The sequence below is a fragment of the Capra hircus genome, chromosome 19 (assembly GCF_001704415.2).
Source record: "Capra hircus breed San Clemente chromosome 19, ASM170441v1, whole genome shotgun sequence".
Classification (NCBI taxonomy): domain Eukaryota; kingdom Metazoa; phylum Chordata; class Mammalia; order Artiodactyla; family Bovidae; genus Capra; species Capra hircus.
Window position 1 is genome coordinate 41,957,769 of NC_030826.1, and position 18,709 is coordinate 41,976,477.

The 18,709-nt window shown below is 46.6% G+C and overlaps 1 protein-coding gene across 3 annotated transcripts in view; it reads right to left on the reverse strand.

Moving 5' to 3' along the window:
- STAT5B (signal transducer and activator of transcription 5B) overlaps positions 1,699-18,709 on the reverse strand; it is a 64,459-nt gene continuing 47,448 nt past the window's right edge. For all 3 annotated transcript variants that reach the window (XM_018065115.1, XM_018065117.1, XM_018065118.1), the window contains 12 exons: positions 18,325-18,480; positions 17,743-17,922; positions 17,015-17,102; positions 16,812-16,934; positions 16,092-16,184; positions 11,305-11,511; positions 10,086-10,180; positions 9,852-9,982; positions 8,810-8,980; positions 5,185-5,236; positions 4,792-4,899; positions 1,699-4,276 (listed from right to left, as the gene is read on the reverse strand). In XM_018065115.1, the coding sequence (XP_017920604.1) occupies positions 4,150-4,276; positions 4,792-4,899; positions 5,185-5,236; positions 8,810-8,980; positions 9,852-9,982; positions 10,086-10,180; positions 11,305-11,511; positions 16,092-16,184; positions 16,812-16,934; positions 17,015-17,102; positions 17,743-17,922; positions 18,325-18,480 (1,531 nt within the window). In that variant the 3' untranslated portion in view covers positions 1,699-4,149. The remainder of the gene's footprint in view (positions 4,277-4,791; positions 4,900-5,184; positions 5,237-8,809; positions 8,981-9,851; positions 9,983-10,085; positions 10,181-11,304; positions 11,512-16,091; positions 16,185-16,811; positions 16,935-17,014; positions 17,103-17,742; positions 17,923-18,324; positions 18,481-18,709) is intronic.

An 18,709-nucleotide genomic window follows, 5' to 3' on the forward strand; every position in this document is an offset into this window, starting at 1 on the left:
TTGTGCGTATGATGACGGCACACTTCTGAGTGATGGGCCCACTTCAAAAGCTGAGTGCTCAAACTTCCCTGGTGGTCCAGCGGTTAAGACTCTACAAGCTTCCAATGCAGCGGGTGCAGGTTTGATCTGTGGTTGGGAACTAAGATCCCACACACCACAAGATGCAGCCAAAAAAGGGGAAAAAAAAAAGCTGAGGGGTAGGGGTGAGAGTAGCCTCAGTCCTTCCCGGCCATGGTGGAATCACTACCTTATGGACCTGGGCAAATGTGGTCAGGGCTCCAGGACTCTCAGCAGCACTGGCCCAAGGTAAAGTGTCCATCCTACCAGAAGGGGCCAAGCAGAAGGGAGTACCTTACCTTTCAGCAGCATCACCCAGAAATTAGCATCAGCTACAGGGGTCTGGGGGGAGGATGAGAAATGCTGGCATCCTGGCTTTCCCAGATGATAACCCTCTGACTGGGAGCTATGGGGAGAGGGAGCTCTGTGTTCTTGGCTGCACTGGTCTGGAGTTTCTGTCCTTCTGGGTCTTGGTTCAACCACGCTCACTCTTCTTACTGCATTTTGAATTTTCTTGAGTGAACATTTCTTCATTTGCTGTATACCCTTAGGAAACTTCAGACGGGTGGGTTTAAGAAAGCAACTGTCCCAGTTTCACTGTGGGGGTGGGTGTGTAGAGCTGTTCGTGCTGTCACACCAGGAGTGGAACTCCCGTCACTCTTCAGTGCTCGGCAACTCAGCTTGGCTCCCTACCTTTACAGACAGTTCTCACCAAGGCCATCAACAGCCCTGTTGGTGCCAAACCCAGACAGTGTTCCCAGTTACTGTGTTTGACACTGTCACCCTTCCCTGGGCTTTGTTAGCTGTAGCCTTTCAGATTTTCCCTACCTCTCCCATCATTTTTTTTTAAACCTTATCAGTGATACTTTTTTTTGAAGATTTGTTTGGCTGTGGTGGGTCTTTGCTGCTGCACATTGGCTTTCTCTAGCTGGGGCGAGTGGGGGCTACTCTCTGCTTCAGTGCATGGGCTTCTCACTGCTGCAGCTTCTCTTGTCGCAGGGAACGGGCTCTAGGGGCCTGGGCTTCAGTCGTTGCAGCGTGCGGTGTACAAGCGTATTTGCTCTGCAGCATGTGGGGTCTTCCTGAACCAGGGATCAAACCAGTGTCCCCTGCATTGCAAGGTGGACTGTTAACTACTGAACCACCAGCAAAGCCCCCCAGTGACACTTAAAAAAAAAAATTTCTTTGGCCGTGCCGGGTCTTAGCTGTAGCACACAGGATCTCTGATCTCACTGTGGGACGAGGGATCTTTAGTTGTGGTATGTGAACTCTTAGTTGCAGCGTGTGGGATCTAGTTCCCTGACCAGGTATTGAACTCGGGGGCCCCTGCATTGGGAGCTCACAGTCTTAGCCCAGGGTCACCAGGGAAGTCCCCTGAACACGCTGATTTTAAAGGATGAGCTTTCTAACAGGAATAGGAAATAATGACTATCATTCTAATTTTCAAAACCTCATGTGAACAGAAAGGCAAGAAATGCCCCCATTAGCCATCAAAGCTGTTGACACACACACACTCTGAGGCAGCCAACGCCCAACTAGTTCCTTTTTTCAGAGTCACACTGATGATTTCAAACATTTCCCCATCAAAACCACCCTATCTCAGCACCTGGCGGAACGAAATAAAACGAGCACTCCATATTGTCCACTGAGAGGAAGTATTTATTTGTAACATAAAATACACAATTTTGTGACTATCCCAAATTGTACACAATACTTTTTTGGGGGCAGCTATATACTAATCTGCGTCAAGACTAAAATATGTATCTGAAATAATTTCACAAAGTTTTATAAAGAAAAATTATAAAAAAGTATGCTGCTGTTTTAAGTTATATTCACTTTTAGTCTCCCCCCTCACCCGCCACAAAGCCCTGCACACACTGTACATTGAAACGTTTTGATGACTTGTGTGTGTGTGTCTGGGAGTGAGCGAGGGGCCGAGGCAGTCGAGACTTGCCGTCGCCTCTCCTTGTGGTTTGCAAAACAGGGAGGAGAGAGAAGCTATACGCAGACAGTGAGCGTGCCTTTCAGTCACAATCTCTCCTATCAGGAGACACGGTCTCAGGAAAACTGAGGACAGCTCGGCCATGGGACACGCGCAGGAACCCCCAGGCTCCGGGCAGCCACTCTCCTGGGCCCCTGTTCTCCCCAGCCCGGTGCTAACTGTGCAGTGAGAGCTCTGCCCTTGGCATGCCTGGGGCCGGGCCAGCCGCTCATCTGAACGTGTCACTCCCTGCCCCTGGGGTTGCTGGGACCACCAGGGTTGGCACTCAAGGTGCCTGGGTGACAGGAGCAACTAGGCTTTCTTTCCACCTTTTCCCAACACTCCTATCCTCGGTAAGGGGGTGGGGAGGGGGAGGCGGGGATTTTAATCAAATCTTGAGGACATAAGGGGCTAGTACGTCAGGGCTGGTATCCATGGAGGGGTCAGCCTGGTCATCAGAAGCAGAGACAGTCTACCGCCCGGCATAGAAAAATATTGATACATCAGTGTACGAAACTAAGCTAGGGCAAAGAGCAGCTTTTACAAAGTCATCGTCCAATAAATATTTACTACAGAGAAATATTTTCCTTTAACATTAAAATACTGATAAATTCAGAAGTTAATTTTGTAAAAAAAATATTTTCATTTCCCCACATGTATAAAAATAACGTTTTAGGGCCATTCCCTCCTGGGTGTGGTCAGGCCCTTCTTTTTGAGGGGAGCTGGGGTGACCTTAAGGCTTAAACCCCAAAGTTATACCTGCCTCCCCCTTTGCCCACCTGCCTGCCACAGCCCACTCCTTCCTTCTGGTATAAAGCTATGGAAGAAATTTTGGACAAAATTATGCTGAGGATTTTTTGTTTTGCTTTGTTTTTGCAGCTTACTAAACTTCTCAGCAAACCTGCTGACTGCGTTTCCCCAAATTACCCCAATGCTGACACCCAGCACCCTGCCCAGGTGGGCAACACACAGGTCCTGGGTTCAGCCCACACTCTAGCCACCCACTCCCCAAGACACTGGGTGTGGACAGTGAAGGGAAGAGACGTGACCTGCGGTGAGTCAAAGGCACAGGCCCTGATGCAGGGAGAGAGAATTCCAACATCAAATTAGGCTGAGAAGGGGAAACCGAGAAGTCCCGATTCAGAAACAAAAACACAAGTCAACATCTGCAAAAAGCTGTTATCAATGTGCCTTTAGAAAACCTTGATTGCGCCTCCACCAGCGCAGAGGAGGGCGGGCAGACTGATGGTTGTTCCCAGGGAACAAGGCGACATTTTCAGAGCCCGTGAGCCAGGGCTGGACCGTTCAATCCAGCCACGACATAAAGGACATCAACACTGTGAGCACTGGTTATGTGACCCTCGTGTCTTTCCTCTACTTCATCAAACGTGTCTGCACATGTGTACACACACAGGAACTAAGTGGCAATTCCACGGGGCGTGGGAGTGAGCGTGGGAGGCAGAGAACAGAAGATGGTCTACCAGTTATTTAGAAAGCCACTACCCACCGCCAAAGCCACGACTTCCCTTGCCCCAGCCACTTTTCCCATATCGACCCAGGAAAATAGGGTTTGGGGGAGAGGAAAGACGGAGGATTGACCTCCTTCATCACAAGACAGTTTCTATGTTTCAGAAGAAAAGCAGAGACCGTCACGGTTATAGATCAATGGCTGGGCAAACACGGTGACACAGATTCACCAGACGGGAGGTGCTCCCACTTCCCTCTGTCCTTCCCTCACTTGAAGAGCCACGTGTCAGAGCCACTGGGCCTCAAGACACATGGCCCAGGGTTCATGGAACTAACTGCCATTCTGCACAAGGTTAAAACAACCAGAGCCTCTGTTTGTGGCCCCAGTGCTGTAGCTAAACTCCGGACAGCAAGGGGGAGAAGCAGCACAACGTGCAATCTCACACTCACACACACACACTCACACGCCCTTCACTGGTGCCACCATGCACAGAAACACTAAAGTCACAACTAGTTATTAACACTTCACATTATGAGTATTGTTTCCAAAGAGAAGCGATTCATGGAATTAAAACATCCACAAAAGTAACTCCTCTGGCAAGGATGAAGAAGCTAGAGATGGCGATGGGGCGGGGGGTGGGGCGTCACGACTGTGCGTGGGGGATCCACTGACTGTCCATGGGTCGGCCTAGGAGCTCCTCCACACGCCGCGCCACGTCGATCGTGTCGTCCAGATCGAAGTCACCATCGTTGTCAAGGACGGGGTCGGGGCTTGGGAGGAAAAGAGGAGAGGTTGAAGGAAGGGAGAGGTCAGAGGCCAACAAGGAGCAGCAGAGACCACCCTGCACCCCACCAGGTGAGCGGCTCAGGCTGTCTGTACCCTTGGCCCAGGCCTGGCAGGCAGCTAGTAAGGTGACCTGAACCCTGGGGCAGAGTCGGCTGCCAGTCGGTTGGACACAGTGACCCAGACTAAAATGCCCAGCCTACCTAGCCTCAACACGGGCTGCCCGCACATACTTAAAACCCATCTGCTTCGTACACAGAGCCAGAAAAATCTCCACTTTAGAAGAGTGGAGCAGGTGACATTGCCCAACCCTGTTCGATACTACCAATGTCTGTTGGTCAAATCTCTCCCTCCCACCTGGGCACGTGCCTGAGCCTGCCTGGCTGGGGTAGTCTCAGACCCAGACCAGCCCTGGTGTCCTTGCCCATCAGTCCTCTGGGCACCCAGCCTGAGGCCAGGTGCCCAGTTCCTCCCCATGGAGCCCCAGGAGAACACAACCTACTTCTGCGGGTACATGTTATAGTGAGGCTGGGGGCACACGGCTGGGGAGGGAGCCTGGTCCATGTACGTGGCGCTGCCTCCGGCAGAGTCTGCAGAGGCGCTCACAAACCTGTGGGAGGAAGCGGAGCCTTAGCAAGGGGTAGTGGGGAGGGAGCACTTTTGTGTCTTTCTCGGGTGGGAAAGGACAAAGGACCTACTGAGCCTGGGGCTTTGGCTGTGGAAGCGGGGCCCTGGGTACCAGGTCCCCTCATGACCAAGGCCCAGTTCCCTCCCCAGGGCTGGGCCAGGTATGTGTGTGTGTGTGGGGAGGTGGTGGGGGGTGAGGAGAGCCAGGTGGAGGCATAGGGAGGAGATAAGAGGCCGCAAGAGACCAGTGCTGAACCCGGACACTTACTCAGGGACCACTTGCTTGATCTGTGGCTTCACGTATCCATCCACTGCTTTAGCTGCCGAGGAGGGAAGATGGTGATGAGAACCAAAGTTCTCAAATGAAATGAAGATACAGTCTCCCTTAAGAATCCCGTCTTTTCTTAAGACAAGACACAATCACCTCATTTTATCATAGGATTTGGTACAAGCGTGTCTTTCATTTTTCTCTCATTTCTTTTGGTCTTACAGTGTGGCATGCGGGGTCTTAGTTTCCCAACTCAGGATCGAAACCATAACCCTTGCATTTGGAGCATGGAGTCTTTTAAAATAATTAATTAATTTTGGCTTAGTTGTGGCATGTGGGATCTAGTTCTTTGTTCAGGGCACAAACCTGGGGCCCCTCCATTGGGAATGCAGACTCTTAGCCACTGGAGCACCAGGGAAGTCCCACAAGCACATACTTTAATTCATTAGGAAGACCCAAGAGAGGAGAAGCCTCAAGACTGACACTGGAAGTTAAGACAGCTTCCAAGTCGGCTTGGATGGGTTAATACATTCTTCAGACCATAAAAAAGGAAAACTTCAATACACATCTAAATCAAGCATTAACTGCACTGTGAAAAGAAAACACATCTTCAAAAGTTTCAAGCTGCAGATACAGAAGAACGGGCAACAAAGCGAGCACCAACATGGGGAGGTCGCAACTGGACAACTTCTCAATCATACAAGGAAGAACGGTGTCACCACTGGAACTCTAGAGAAACAGCCTCGGGAGGCCCTGACTTCCTTATCACTGGAGGTGTTCACATCCAAGGTGGACCAACACTTGCCAGGGGTCATGCGGAAAATTCTAGGTATCAGAAGGGGATCACTCTTACTCAAGGACCCTGGGAGTTACTCTAGCTCTGAGCTTCTACTGTTTGGGGAAATGGAAAGCCACTCTGTCAGGTGTCTGCGTCTTTGTGTGGGTTTCTGTACTTGGGAGTCATGTGACGGCCGTGCCTCCCAGGGGGTGCCGTTTCTGCTGCATGGCTAGTTAGGAAAAAAGCACTCCACAGCATCCTCGCTGGGATGCGGTGGGCTAGGGATCACCCGAGGGGATAAGGCAGAGTTACCTTCTCAAAGGCTGGTTATGGAAATCCAGCTAAGGTCGGTAGTAGGACTGTGATAGTCTGAAGTCGGTGAAGTCCTGTTTCCTGGGTGTGTGGGGAAGGCAACAAGTATGTCTCAAGTCTATTAGACAGCGAAGATTCCGCTGAGGTCAGGAGGATGACTCAGTCTAAGAGACTGAACCGCGCCATGGGTCACACATCGTTTGTTATCCTGACCTGCTTCTTCTGGGGCTTCAAATGTCAGTGGCTGCCTTTTCATAATATCTCGTGCTTTTTGTGCTTTACTGTCTACAGAGAATTTTATAGAACGGCAGAAAAGATAAGAAACAAAGAAATGCTATAAAACTAACATTTGAAAACCTAGATTAGCTGGGCTCATAAAAAGAAGCAGTGGCAGGTTTAATCCAAAATACCACATAAGTCTAAAAATATTTTGGCTTACTTCCCCACCTAGAAATATAACCAGGTGGGAAGGCATGCTACAGAAGGCAGAATCTCTAAAGCAAAAAGGTCAACAGATTGGGCTATGTAGAAAATACACATCTTTGCACTTCAGCAAAACAAAACCTAAATGTTAAAAGAACCATGACACGAAGAAAAAAAATCTCTGCTATATATGATAAAGGCTTTATTTACTATATAAAGATCCTTGCACGTTATTAAGGAAAAAGGAACTCCAAAAGAAAATTGAACAAGGAATTGGAACGTACAGGAAAAATACAAATGGCCACTAACGCGGAGGCTAAGAAGCACAGGCTAGATAGACTGAGCTGAAACCCTGGCTTGGCCTCTTCCTAGCTATGAGACCGCTGACCAGTTACTTCACTCCTCTGGGCCTCAGCTCCTCAAATGAAACCTGGGGATGGGAACAGTAGCTACTGCACAGGCCTGTTCTGAAGATTAAAAGAGAAACTATTTGAAATGTGCTTAGAAAAGTGTCTGGTACTCAAGTAAGCATTCGACAAACATTAGCTGCTATTATTACTTCATTTCTTATTACTGTTATTATTGCCACTACATGAAAAGATGTTTTGAGCTTATGAAGAATCGAAGAAATGAAAAATAAGAACTAAGACCTCATGTGTATGCCCTGACATGTAAGATCTCATGTCAGGCTGGCAAACAGGAAGCTGATGAAGAGATTCTATGCCTGGCAGGAGGAGGATGGAGAAACAGACACTCAGACAGGCGTCTGTGAGAGTGGAAACAGACTCCACTTTCGGCAGGGCAATTCTGGAAAGATGTGTCAAAATGCTTGAAAAGCACCTACCACATGTCTCAAATTCGACTTTAGGAATCTGTCCTAAGAAAACAAGTTGAAAGAGATGCAGGTACTCGGTTATCTCAATATTAATCATCACAAAAAAACTGTGACCAACTTCAAAGTATCTTAAATAACCAACACAGAATCGCTGCACAATGAAGTCTAGGCTATTGTTAAAATGATGCTGTTAGTTTCTATTTACTAGCCTGTAACTCTGCCTGTGATGTATTTTTCAGTGAAAGAGTAATCAGATCATAAATGATGATGTATGGTATGACCCAAACCCGCCACGACCTGGTCCTTCCTGCTGCCCTGGCCCCGCCTCCTGCCATTTCTCCCCTGCTCATCCAGTTCCAGCCCCCCGGGGTCCTTGCGAGATTTTCTAAACACGCCAACTTCACTCCCGTCTCAGAGTCTCTGCTCTTGTTCTCCCGGCCTAGAGCGTTCTCTCTTGAGATCTGTGTGCGGCCTCCCCATTTCATTCAGGTTTACTCTGATGTTGCCTCCTCAGGGAAGCCTTCTCTGACCACCCGAGTGAACTGCCACCTCCCTTGGACTCCCTATCCCTTCACCTTATTTGTTTTCATAACGGCCATCACTAAATAGATATATTTATTTACTTGTTTATTGTCTTTCTTCTGCTATTAGATTGTAATCCCCACACAGGAAGTACTCAATAAGCCTCTGGTGACTGAATGCAGAAAACCTAGCTATGTGGACTGAAGAACATTTACTAAATTGTTTACATGGATGAGGTAAGACTGTTGTGTGATATCTATTTTCTTTTCTATACTTTTCTGGAAAATTTTACAATAAATACATAATACTTTTATGCTCAGAAAGCAATAAAACCATCTCTGTTTTAAAATACAAAATTTTACCTTCCTAATTTTGTTTGATCTAAACTTGTACATTGTAACACAGTGTAGCTGCTAGAAAAACACTACAGTGGTTCCTCAAAAAATTAAACATATGAATTATCATATAAACCAGTCCTTTCCCTTCTGGGAAAATACTCAAAAGAATTAAAAGCCAGGATACAAACAGACACTTGTTCCCTTCAGTTTGGTATTTGGGGCTGGTGGTGGATATGTTTTTTGTTTGACTAATGAAAACAGCCTGGGATTTATATCTGCCCTGCATAAAGCTCCAACAGCAACAACTGAGTATTAATTGTATAGATTTTCATACAGACAGACAGACACAGACACACTCACATCTAAAACAAAGCCGCAAGTCACAACAAAACCAAATCAGAATGCGAACATTGTTACCAGTGGCAGGCTCGCATGGAACTGGGGTGTAATACTTGGAGTACACTTCATCTTTGGGCCGGTCAGGAAACACGTAGATAAGGTAACTCAGATCTCCCAGGCGGTCAGCCAGGGACCGGATGGAGAAATCTCTGGTGGTAAAAGGCATCAGATTCCAAAACATTCTTTCCTCTAGATCAACAGACAGAATAATCATGGTCTAAATATGACTTCTGAACAGGAAATCTTAAAACCCAAAGAGACTACAAATAAAGCTCTCCATGAAAATTGTCCTAATAAAAATCTCCATTTAAAAATAACCGTGGGTTGTGGATTAAGCAGTTTTAAAAGTCATGGGTAGATAAGCAGGTACCACATACCCTACTTCCCTTGAGATCTAATGATCTCAGGCAGTTTCCAGTTCAAACAGTATTCTCTCCCTTCCTACAAGAAACTTGTTGCTGACTCCAGTCCCTGATTCCCTGTACAAAAGCATGTAAGAGAGATAGGAAGTGTGTCCATAGCCAGAGGGTGTGTGAGAGTTATTAAAAGCTATTAAAATCTTTAAGTTACCAAAAACAATTACACTACTCTTGTTTGACTGTGAAGATCAGAGGAAAGAACTAATATTTCTAGATGGAAATGGTCAATAGCCGTGACCCCTTAGCTTAGGATAAAGGAGCAATGAAAACAGCATATTATTTCCACTCTAATGACTCCAAACAACAGAGTAATTCTTTACTGAAATAAGCCCAAGGTTGAATAAGAAGAAGGCAAAAAGTTCAAAGGTGAAGCAGCTGAGACTTTCGGCAGGATACTGTATTACAAAGGTAGCCATGTCGGGCTGTCCATTTGTGTTTCTCAAAATTAGTGCTTGTGTTTCCCATAATATTCTACACTGGCTGCAGTTGTGTCACGGTTATACACTTGTGCTTCCCGTAATGAGTACTGGCCCCAAGGAATAATAACAAGTACTCCATGAACTGGTGGTTACAGTATAATAATTTCCCAACGTAAGCACCTAACCAGAGACAAGATGTCCTAAAGAGGGAGAGACACTCACGAGAATCAAACTTCCAGGCAATGGTGATGCCACCGATTTCAGAGTCACTGAACCTCAGCAGGAAGGTCCCGTCTGGCTTGTTGATAAGCAGGTCGTGGGCCTGTTGCTTGTTCACGAAACCCAAGATAGCCCTGGATCATAAAGGCCAAAGGAGCAGAAGCAGAGTGTGATGTTTCAATGCAAGAAGGAAGATCTTACCACTCTCCTGCCAACTTAACAAATAACGATTCTCACCCGTCATTCCAATGAGGCTTGAGATGTTTCTTTAGCACTTCCATAACACCGTCAAACCACTGCCAGAAAGTGTAATTCCGTCCGGGTAAATTCTCCTGGTTGGAGAGACAACAGTGAACCCAAGAAGGCAAAAGCCACGCTCAGGGTCTGATTACCTGGATACGCTTTAACTGGACAAATTAAATGGAAAACATCCTCACTGTCAGGATCATACAAATATACACACCTGCCTGAGTTTGACCAAAGGGTCCTACAACCAAAATACAGTGCAGAGAGGAAAAGAGGAAGAAGGGGAAAACACCACGAAGCAATTACCAACACTCAGTGGGCCTGGCCACACACACTTTCCCCTGCATCTGGGCTGACCAGTCCTTTGCTGGTTGTGATTTGTGGCATGTGATGAACAGCAGCAGCATCGCCCAGGAGCTTCTGAGCTCATGCCTGCTGTGTCCAAGCCTGCCCCTTAACAAGATGCTCCGGGATGCGTAAATGCGAATTGCATCAGATCACACTACAAGGCTGCAGAGAACACTCCATCATCTGGGTGTTACTGACAATTATCAGCCAAATGCAGTGATCTGATTCTGCTGGAAGGCAGGAGCCGTACTGCAACAGCAAAGACAGACCACGGGGGCCTCCTGCTCCTCCTAGCAAAGCTCCTCTGATCACCAGCAAACCTCTTAGACAGCTGGTTGGCACATAACCGTTCAAAAAAGACATTCTCAGAGACTATGAAATCTCTGAATTAGGGCACTTAAAACAAGTGGAGTGGGGGTGTAAGGGAGGAAATTGAAGTTCAATTTAAAATCAACTTAAATTTCCTTCATCAGCATCCTCTTTCTTGGGCCAAGGGTTCCATGGGAGCCTGACTTTGTATTACGTATCAAGGAACATCAGAGGGTCAAGGGGACAGAGCCATGGAGCTCTGATCGTCACAAAAGCTTTACTTCTCATGAGCTACGTTACTGTTTGCTTTTCTGTTTCCTTTACAAAGGAGAAAACACACTAGCCGCATGCTAGTCCACCCCATTTGCTTAAATATTCAAGCACGTAATTTTGTACATAAGATGTATGAGGCTGTCCATCTGTTCAGAAGCTTCCTAATATCACGGGCACATCACATCAGAGATGCGAGGAGTGAGGGCCTGGTGCAGGGCAGCTCCTGAGGGATCGGGTTTGCAGGGGCTCATCTAACCGCTGCAGGTGGCGCGTCCCTCACCCGGTTGAACTGGGACCAGGACACGGACATGCCGTTGTAGTCCTCGAGGTGGCTGTTGCTGCTGTTGAACAGCTTCTGCGCCAGGAACACCAGGTTCTCCTTGGTCAGGCCCCGGTTGCTCTGCACCTCAGCCTTGAATTTCATGTTGAGCGCCTCGCACAGCTGCGGCCACAGGACTTTGTCGGGCACTGCAAACGGCACCCTGCCCTGAGGGGGAGAGAAGCCAGAAACCTTAGGAGCAAACAGTTGCATGATTTATACCCTTGACGCGCAAGCGAAAAACACCAGGGACTGGATGGAGTTACAAACACTTGTCTGGCTGAGCCTGAGCGTCAACTCAAACTTCCTTGGGGTGTGCAGCTTCGTGAAATTCAGAAGGTTCCATCTTATCTTCTTCACACACAGATGGGAAGGTAACCTCGTGCTTTCTGTGGGGTTCTGTAAGTGAGCTGCTGGATGTCTCGTGTTTCAACGGTCATGAAAAAAGAAAAAAGCATGACCAAGGTCTGGCTCTGATACTGGAAATTCAAAGGGAGTTGAGTCTACAAGTCTGGTTCTCTAGGTATATCCTTGCTCTTGACTCCTTCTGCCAAGAACGCTAGCTCAAAGTGAAATAACTTACATGGAAGAGTAGAAACTATCAGCTGACGATTTTACTGAGAAACAGATTAGACTATAAATTTATTAAAAACTGCTTTCATCCCATTCAGGCACAGTACTTCATTTTATTTCATTATAAATTTTGTTGGAAAAGGCAATTCCTTCACATGATATAAAATTTAAAAAGCACAGAAGGGCATACGGTGAGGTCACTTTCCTATCTGTGTCTGCCAGAAATCTAGTTCCCCTCCCCAAAGCATGTAATCTAGTCTACTGTGTATACTAACAAAGATATTCTATGCCTGTCAGCAAATATGTATAGTTTCTTTAGAATATAAACCCCACATATTCTGCCTCTCCTTTTTTTCACTTAATACTTTATCTAGAAGACCTCACATTAGCACATAAAGAAAATTTTCATTTTCTTTTGTGGCTGCTAAATATTCTACAGTGTGGAGGAACAATAATATATTTAACCAGATCTCCATTGGTGGACATCTGTGTACCATCCTTAAGTCTTTGGCTATTGTTACAAGCAATGCTGCAGTGTATTTATGTCATTTCACATGTAGGCAAATACATCTGTAGAATAATTCCCACAGGTAGGTATTTGTTCTAACACAGCATAATGGAGAGGACGGGGAGAAAGGGGAACCCTCCTACAGTGCTGGTGAAAATATAAACTGGTGCAGGCACTATAGAAAACAGTATGGAGGTTCCTTAAGAAAAACTAAAAAGAGTTGCCATAAGATCCAGCAATCCCACTCCTGGGTATATATTGACAGAAAACTCTAATTCAAAAAGATACATGCGGCCCTATGTTCAGAGAAGCGCTATTTACAATAGCCGAGACATGGACACAACCTAAATGTCCACTGAGAGGTGAAGAGATAACGATGTGGTGGACACATACAATGGAACACTACTCAGCCATTGGCAATGATGCCATCTGTAGCAACATGAATGGACCTAGAGCTCAGCGTACTACGTGAAGTCAGAAAGAGAACGACAAATACCATATGATGCTACTTGCATGTGGGGTTGAAAACATGACACAAACTTGTTTACGAAACAGAAACAGACTCACAGAGAAAACAGACTTTAGAAAGGGGAGAGGGAGTTGGAGAGGGATAAATGAGGAGTTTGGGATTAGCAGATACAAGCTACTATATATAAAACAGATAAACAACAAGGTCTTACTGTATAGCACAGGGAACTATATTCAACATCCTGCAATAAATCATCACAGAAAAGAATATGTGTATATATATATGTATATATATATGTGTGTGTGTGTATATATATATATATGTATATGTATATATATATATAAACACTTTGCTTCAAGAGTGGGAATACCAGACCACCTTAACTGCCTCCTGAGAAATGTGTATGCAGGTCAAGAAACAACAGTTAGAACTGGACATGAAACAACAGAGTGGTTCCAAATTGGGAAAGGAGTACGTCAAGGCTGTATACTGTCACCCTGCTTATTTAACTTATATGCAGAGTACATCATGTGAAATGCCAGGCTGGATGAAGCACAAGCTAGAATCAAGATTGCCGGGAGAAATATCAATAACCTCAGATACTCAGATGATACCATCCTTGTGGCAGAAAGTGAAGAGGAACGAAAGAGTCTCTTGATGAAAGTAAAAGAGGAGAGTGAAAAAGTTGGTTTAAAATTCAACATTCAAAAAACTTAAGAACATGGCATCCAGTCGCATCACTTCATGGCAAATAGATGGAGAAATAATGGAAACAGTGACAGATTTTATTTTCTTGGGCCCCAAAATCACTGTAGATGGTGACTGTAGCCATGAAATTAAAAGATGCTTGCTCCTTGGAAGAAAAGCTATAACAAACCTAGACAGCATATTAAAAAGTAGAGACATTTTAGTAGAGACAACAAAGGTCTGGCCAGTCAAAGCTATGGTTTTTCCAGTAGTCATGTATGGATGTGAGAGTTGGACCATAAAGAAAGCTGAGCACCGAAGAACTGATGCTTTTGAATTGTGCTGATGGAGAAGACTCTTGAGAGTCCCTTTGACTGCAAGGAGATTCAACCAGTCAATCCTAAAGGAAATCAGTCCTGAATATTCATTGGAAGCTGAAATTCCAATACTTTGGCCACCTGATGCGAAGAGCTGACTCATTGGAAAAGACCCTGATGCTGCAAAGATTGAAGGCAGGAGGAGAAGGGGACGACAGAGAATGAAATAGTTGGATGGCATCACCAACTCGACAGACATGAGTTTGAGCAATTTCCAGGAGTTGGTGATGGACATGGAAGCCTGGCATGCTGCAGTTCATGGGGTTACAAACAGTCAGACACCACGACTGAGTGACTGAACTGACTGAACACTTTGCTATACATCAGAAACTAACAAAACATTGTAAATCAACTATACTTCAATAAAATTTTTTTAAAAAAATACAGTAAGATGTATACTAGTTATTAACATGACTGAAAATGTTAAAAATGCTTATTTATTTAGATAAGATGCTTCAGGAATGACATATGGCAGGAGATGCCACAGTTACACAAGGAATGAGATTTGGGGACAGGCAGGGAGGGAGAAGGCGGTAGCACCCCACTCCAGTACTCTTGCCTGGAAAATCCCATGGACAGAGGACCCTGGTGGGCTGCAGTCCATGGGGTCGCAAAGAGTCGGACACGACTGAGCGACTTCCCTTTCACTTTTGACTTTCATGCACTGGAGAAGGAAATGGCAACCCACTCCAGTGTTCTTGCCTGGAGAATCCCAGGGATGGGGAAGCCTGGCGGGCTGCCGTCTATGGGGTCACACAGAGTCAGACACGACTGAAGTGACTTAACAGCAGCAGCAGGGAGGGAGAGGAGAGCAGATGTGGCAATCCTATCCAGGAGGATCATCAGGACAAATGGAGGCAGATTTTTTTTTTTTAATTTTTATTTTTTTGTGCCGGGTCTTAGTTGCAGCATGTGGGATCTAGTTCTCTGACCAGGGATCAAACCCAGGCCCCCTGCAGTGGGAGCACGGAGTCTTAGCTGCTGGACCACCAGGGAAGTCCCCAAGATATTTAAAAAATTTTTCAATTTCTCCTTGTCTTTTGATTCTCACTTAATCAAATTCTCTCATATACAGATACATTTCTATTCATATATTTATTTATTAAAAAGTCTAGTCAGTTGGTGAATAGTTGTCTTATTGTTTTAATTGATTGCTCCTCCCAAATCCTCTCTTGGATCAATCAAATCCAAGAGAGGATTTGATCAAATCAAATCAATCAAATCCTCTCTTCAAGCTCCTTAGGTAGATATTTTTTAAAAGAGCCTCAAACGCAGGGTTCATAGCACAAGCATGGCAGAATTTCTGCTAAAAATCTCATCCCTGCAGCAAAAATATTGTTCTCTAAAGAGCCCTGTTGAAAATGCCAAGTCAGACTCTTCACATTAAGAGCCACATTAGAGAAGGACATACTTTTCTGTCCCAAATAACAAGCATAACCTTTCCTCAGGTTCTTTGGACTAATTTCTACTGGACTTATGCACCACACAGAACTCTGTCTACTAACATGTTTTGAAAATGATCAAGCCAGCCACACACTAGTGGTACCCAGACAGTACTGAGGCGATACATCCGCAGAATCACACTCACTCACACACAGCATCTCATTCTTCCTGAGACTTGGGATGAGTCATAGAGCCAAAATTTGGAAAAGACATGAAATGTCACCCTCAGTCACTGGAGGGACGATGACAGGAAGCAATTTCTAACAGAAAGTGACTTCCTGATAAAATACACAATCACTAGAAGAAACTGGGGAGTCCCAAACTCCATGCATGGTTTTACCCAGGATTCAAAATAATATTTACAGAGTACTGACTATGTGACAAGCACTTTGTGGATGATTCTTCCAAACACCACTCCAGAGCATTACTCTCCTTGTGTTGCAGACACTCATGGGAAGCTTAGAATCGGAGAGGTCAAGTAAATTTCCTGTGGTCAGAGTGAGGAAATGGTGGGGCCTGAGTTGAAACCCTGGCCATTCTTCCAGCGCCTGCTCATTCTACTTTCTACATGCTCTCCATTCTGCCTCCTAAGGAACACAGCATTTTTTTCTAAGCCTTTTGGTGGGGATAAAGAGACTCAGGACACCAGTGTCAAGGTCTTGAGACCTTCAGGCCCAAGGAATGCACTCACAGGCTCTGCAAAAGCGTTGTCCCAGAGAACAGTGGCCGTCGCATTGTTATCCTGGCTGCCGTGAACAATCACCACCACTGGGAGAGACAGGGTCTGAAAGAGACACAGGGAGGGCTGAGAGCCCACAGCCACATGCTCTGCCCTTCTCTCCTTTTGTTCCCATCATAACACGTGCATCCTCTCTCCAAGTTTCAGTAAATGTCACCCTCAAACACAGAACAGGAACGACTCCAGGAACAACAGGACGTCACATTTGCACAGTCTTAGAAATTTAAGCTATTTTAGCAGAGATATTTCTGCATGACATTTTGAGGTTTAGATATTCCTTAGATATTTCTGAAGTATGGAGTAAGTTTCTCAAAGTTAGAGAACAGATAGAAAAGAGAAAGAAGATGGAGACATCTCCAGGAAAAAAATAGCAAGAAACGAATGTCTAAAATTTAACGATAAGTGTGCTCAAATCCATCCTGAGTGGTGTTTCCCTGGGTTCACTCCTACCCGTAATCCTAGCTATTCCATTTCATTATCGTTTGTTCAAGTCTTAAGAGAAAATAGGAGACAGAGCCCTAAGGGTGAGGTCTCCTCACTTTCTATTCATCAGTAAGCACAAGTAGGTACACCTGACACGAATACAACGTAAGTAAACTTCCAAAGCAAAAATCAGAAGATATTCTGAGAGCAAAACAATTCTTTTGGGATATAAAGTACACACACACACACCTTGACTTGAAACACCAGCTCGTTTCCACCAACACTGAACTGTGATTCAAACAGGATGGTGAATTTTTCTTCTGTCACCGATTCCGCTCCACGTCGGTCAGATCTCTTAATTCGTTTCAGGGACTGCCAAGGAGAAAGATGAGAGGATAAAGCCCTCAAGCCACTAGAGGGAAAGCCTATTCTTCCTCTTCTCCCATCCTCACCATGTTCCTGAAGTGGGCACTGAGCGTGCCTGTGGCCTGGTGGTACTCCATCACACAGCAGTTGTTCAGGATCTCCCCGCTGTAATCACTGCAAGCGAGAGGCAGACTCAACTCTACACCCATACAGAGTCTCAGCACACATGAGACAGCAAGTATATTGGGGGTGGGAGCAAATAAAGGAGACTGTCAAACACCTGAGTCATTTAAGAGGAAATGGGGGCTCCGCTGCATAAATGATATAAGAAGTAAACATACATAAAACACATAAGAAGTTTCCTTAGACATATGCCTACTACATCAGAGTTTCTTTACACAAGAACAGCCTTATTCCTTCTCTGAGAGCTGCTGCTGCTGCTAAGTCGCTTCAGTCGTGTCCGACTCTGCGACTCCATAGATGGCAGCCCACGAGGTTCCCCCATCCCTGGGATTCTCTAGGCAAGAACACTGGAGTGGGTTGCCATTTCCTTCTCCAACGCATGAAAGTGAAAAGTGAAAGGGAAGTCGCTCAGTCGTGTCCGACTCTTAGCGACCCCATGGACTGCAGTCTACCAAGCTCCTTCATTCATAGGATTATCCAGGCAAGAGTACTGGAGTGGGGTGCCATTGCCTTCTCCGTCTCTGATAGATAGGAGAGGCCAGAGAGCTAGTGGCGCTCCAACACAAGAAGGGCCAGGCCTAGACTTGCCAGGAGGTGGGATCCCTTTCCTCCTGTTTCCAGGGCAACGTACTTGCGGGTGTTCTCGTTCTTGAGCAGTGACTTGGCCTGCTGCTCGCTGATGATGGTGGCCTTCACCTGGGGCGGGTTCATGTGCACGTTCAGCTTCCCGCCCACCAGCAGGCGCACGGTGGCTGCGAACTTGGTCTGGGTCTTCAGGACCTGAGGGGGCTGCTTCTCGATGATGAATGTGCTGTGGGGACAGGAGAGACTTCAGGGGACACGATTCTGGCCCCACCTTCCACGTGGGGAGGCTGCCTTGCACCAGGCTGAGCAGGTGAAGGGAGGGCTTGGGGCACAGTCCACCCTCCCTGGGGGCCACAGTGAGTCAGGGGAGCTGGCGGGAAGGGAGGCAGTGAAAGGAACTCAGCAGCTGAAATGAGTTGCAGGAGACAAACACCTGTGTAGTGTCCACAAGAAATACTGGGTGAGGTCAACAGCAAGAAGCCACAGCAACAAGGGATGAAGAGGGATGGGATGAGGGTGTGAGGCAGAAACTGAAGGATTTAAGCCAGAACTCCCCATCTGCAAAAACCCTGCTGCCCCCTCGCCACCCAGAGCAACCAGATGGGAGCGGGGCGTGGCCAGGAGTCACCTGGTCACCAGGGCTGAGATGATGTCTGTGATGGTGGCGTTGACCTCAGCCAACATCTCCTCCACGGGGCCGGGGATGGGCAGCTGCTGGCAGAGGTGCTCGGCTCTGCGGATCTGCTGCCGGTTCTGCCAGATGATCTCCGCCAACTTCTCACACCTGAACGCGAGCCCCGGGGCCCAAGGGAAGGACACTGGCTTCACCCCCGTCCTGCAGGCCAGAAGCTGGCAGGCGCCCATGTGGGGACCAGGCCCACACCCAGCTCCATCCCCAGGAAGGCCTGGCACCCGAGCCACCTCGCCTGTTCCCTGGGCACAGCAGAGATGCCCTGCCTGCCAGAAACCCAGAGAAACACCCAGGAGGAACGATGCTGACTGGGGTCCAACCA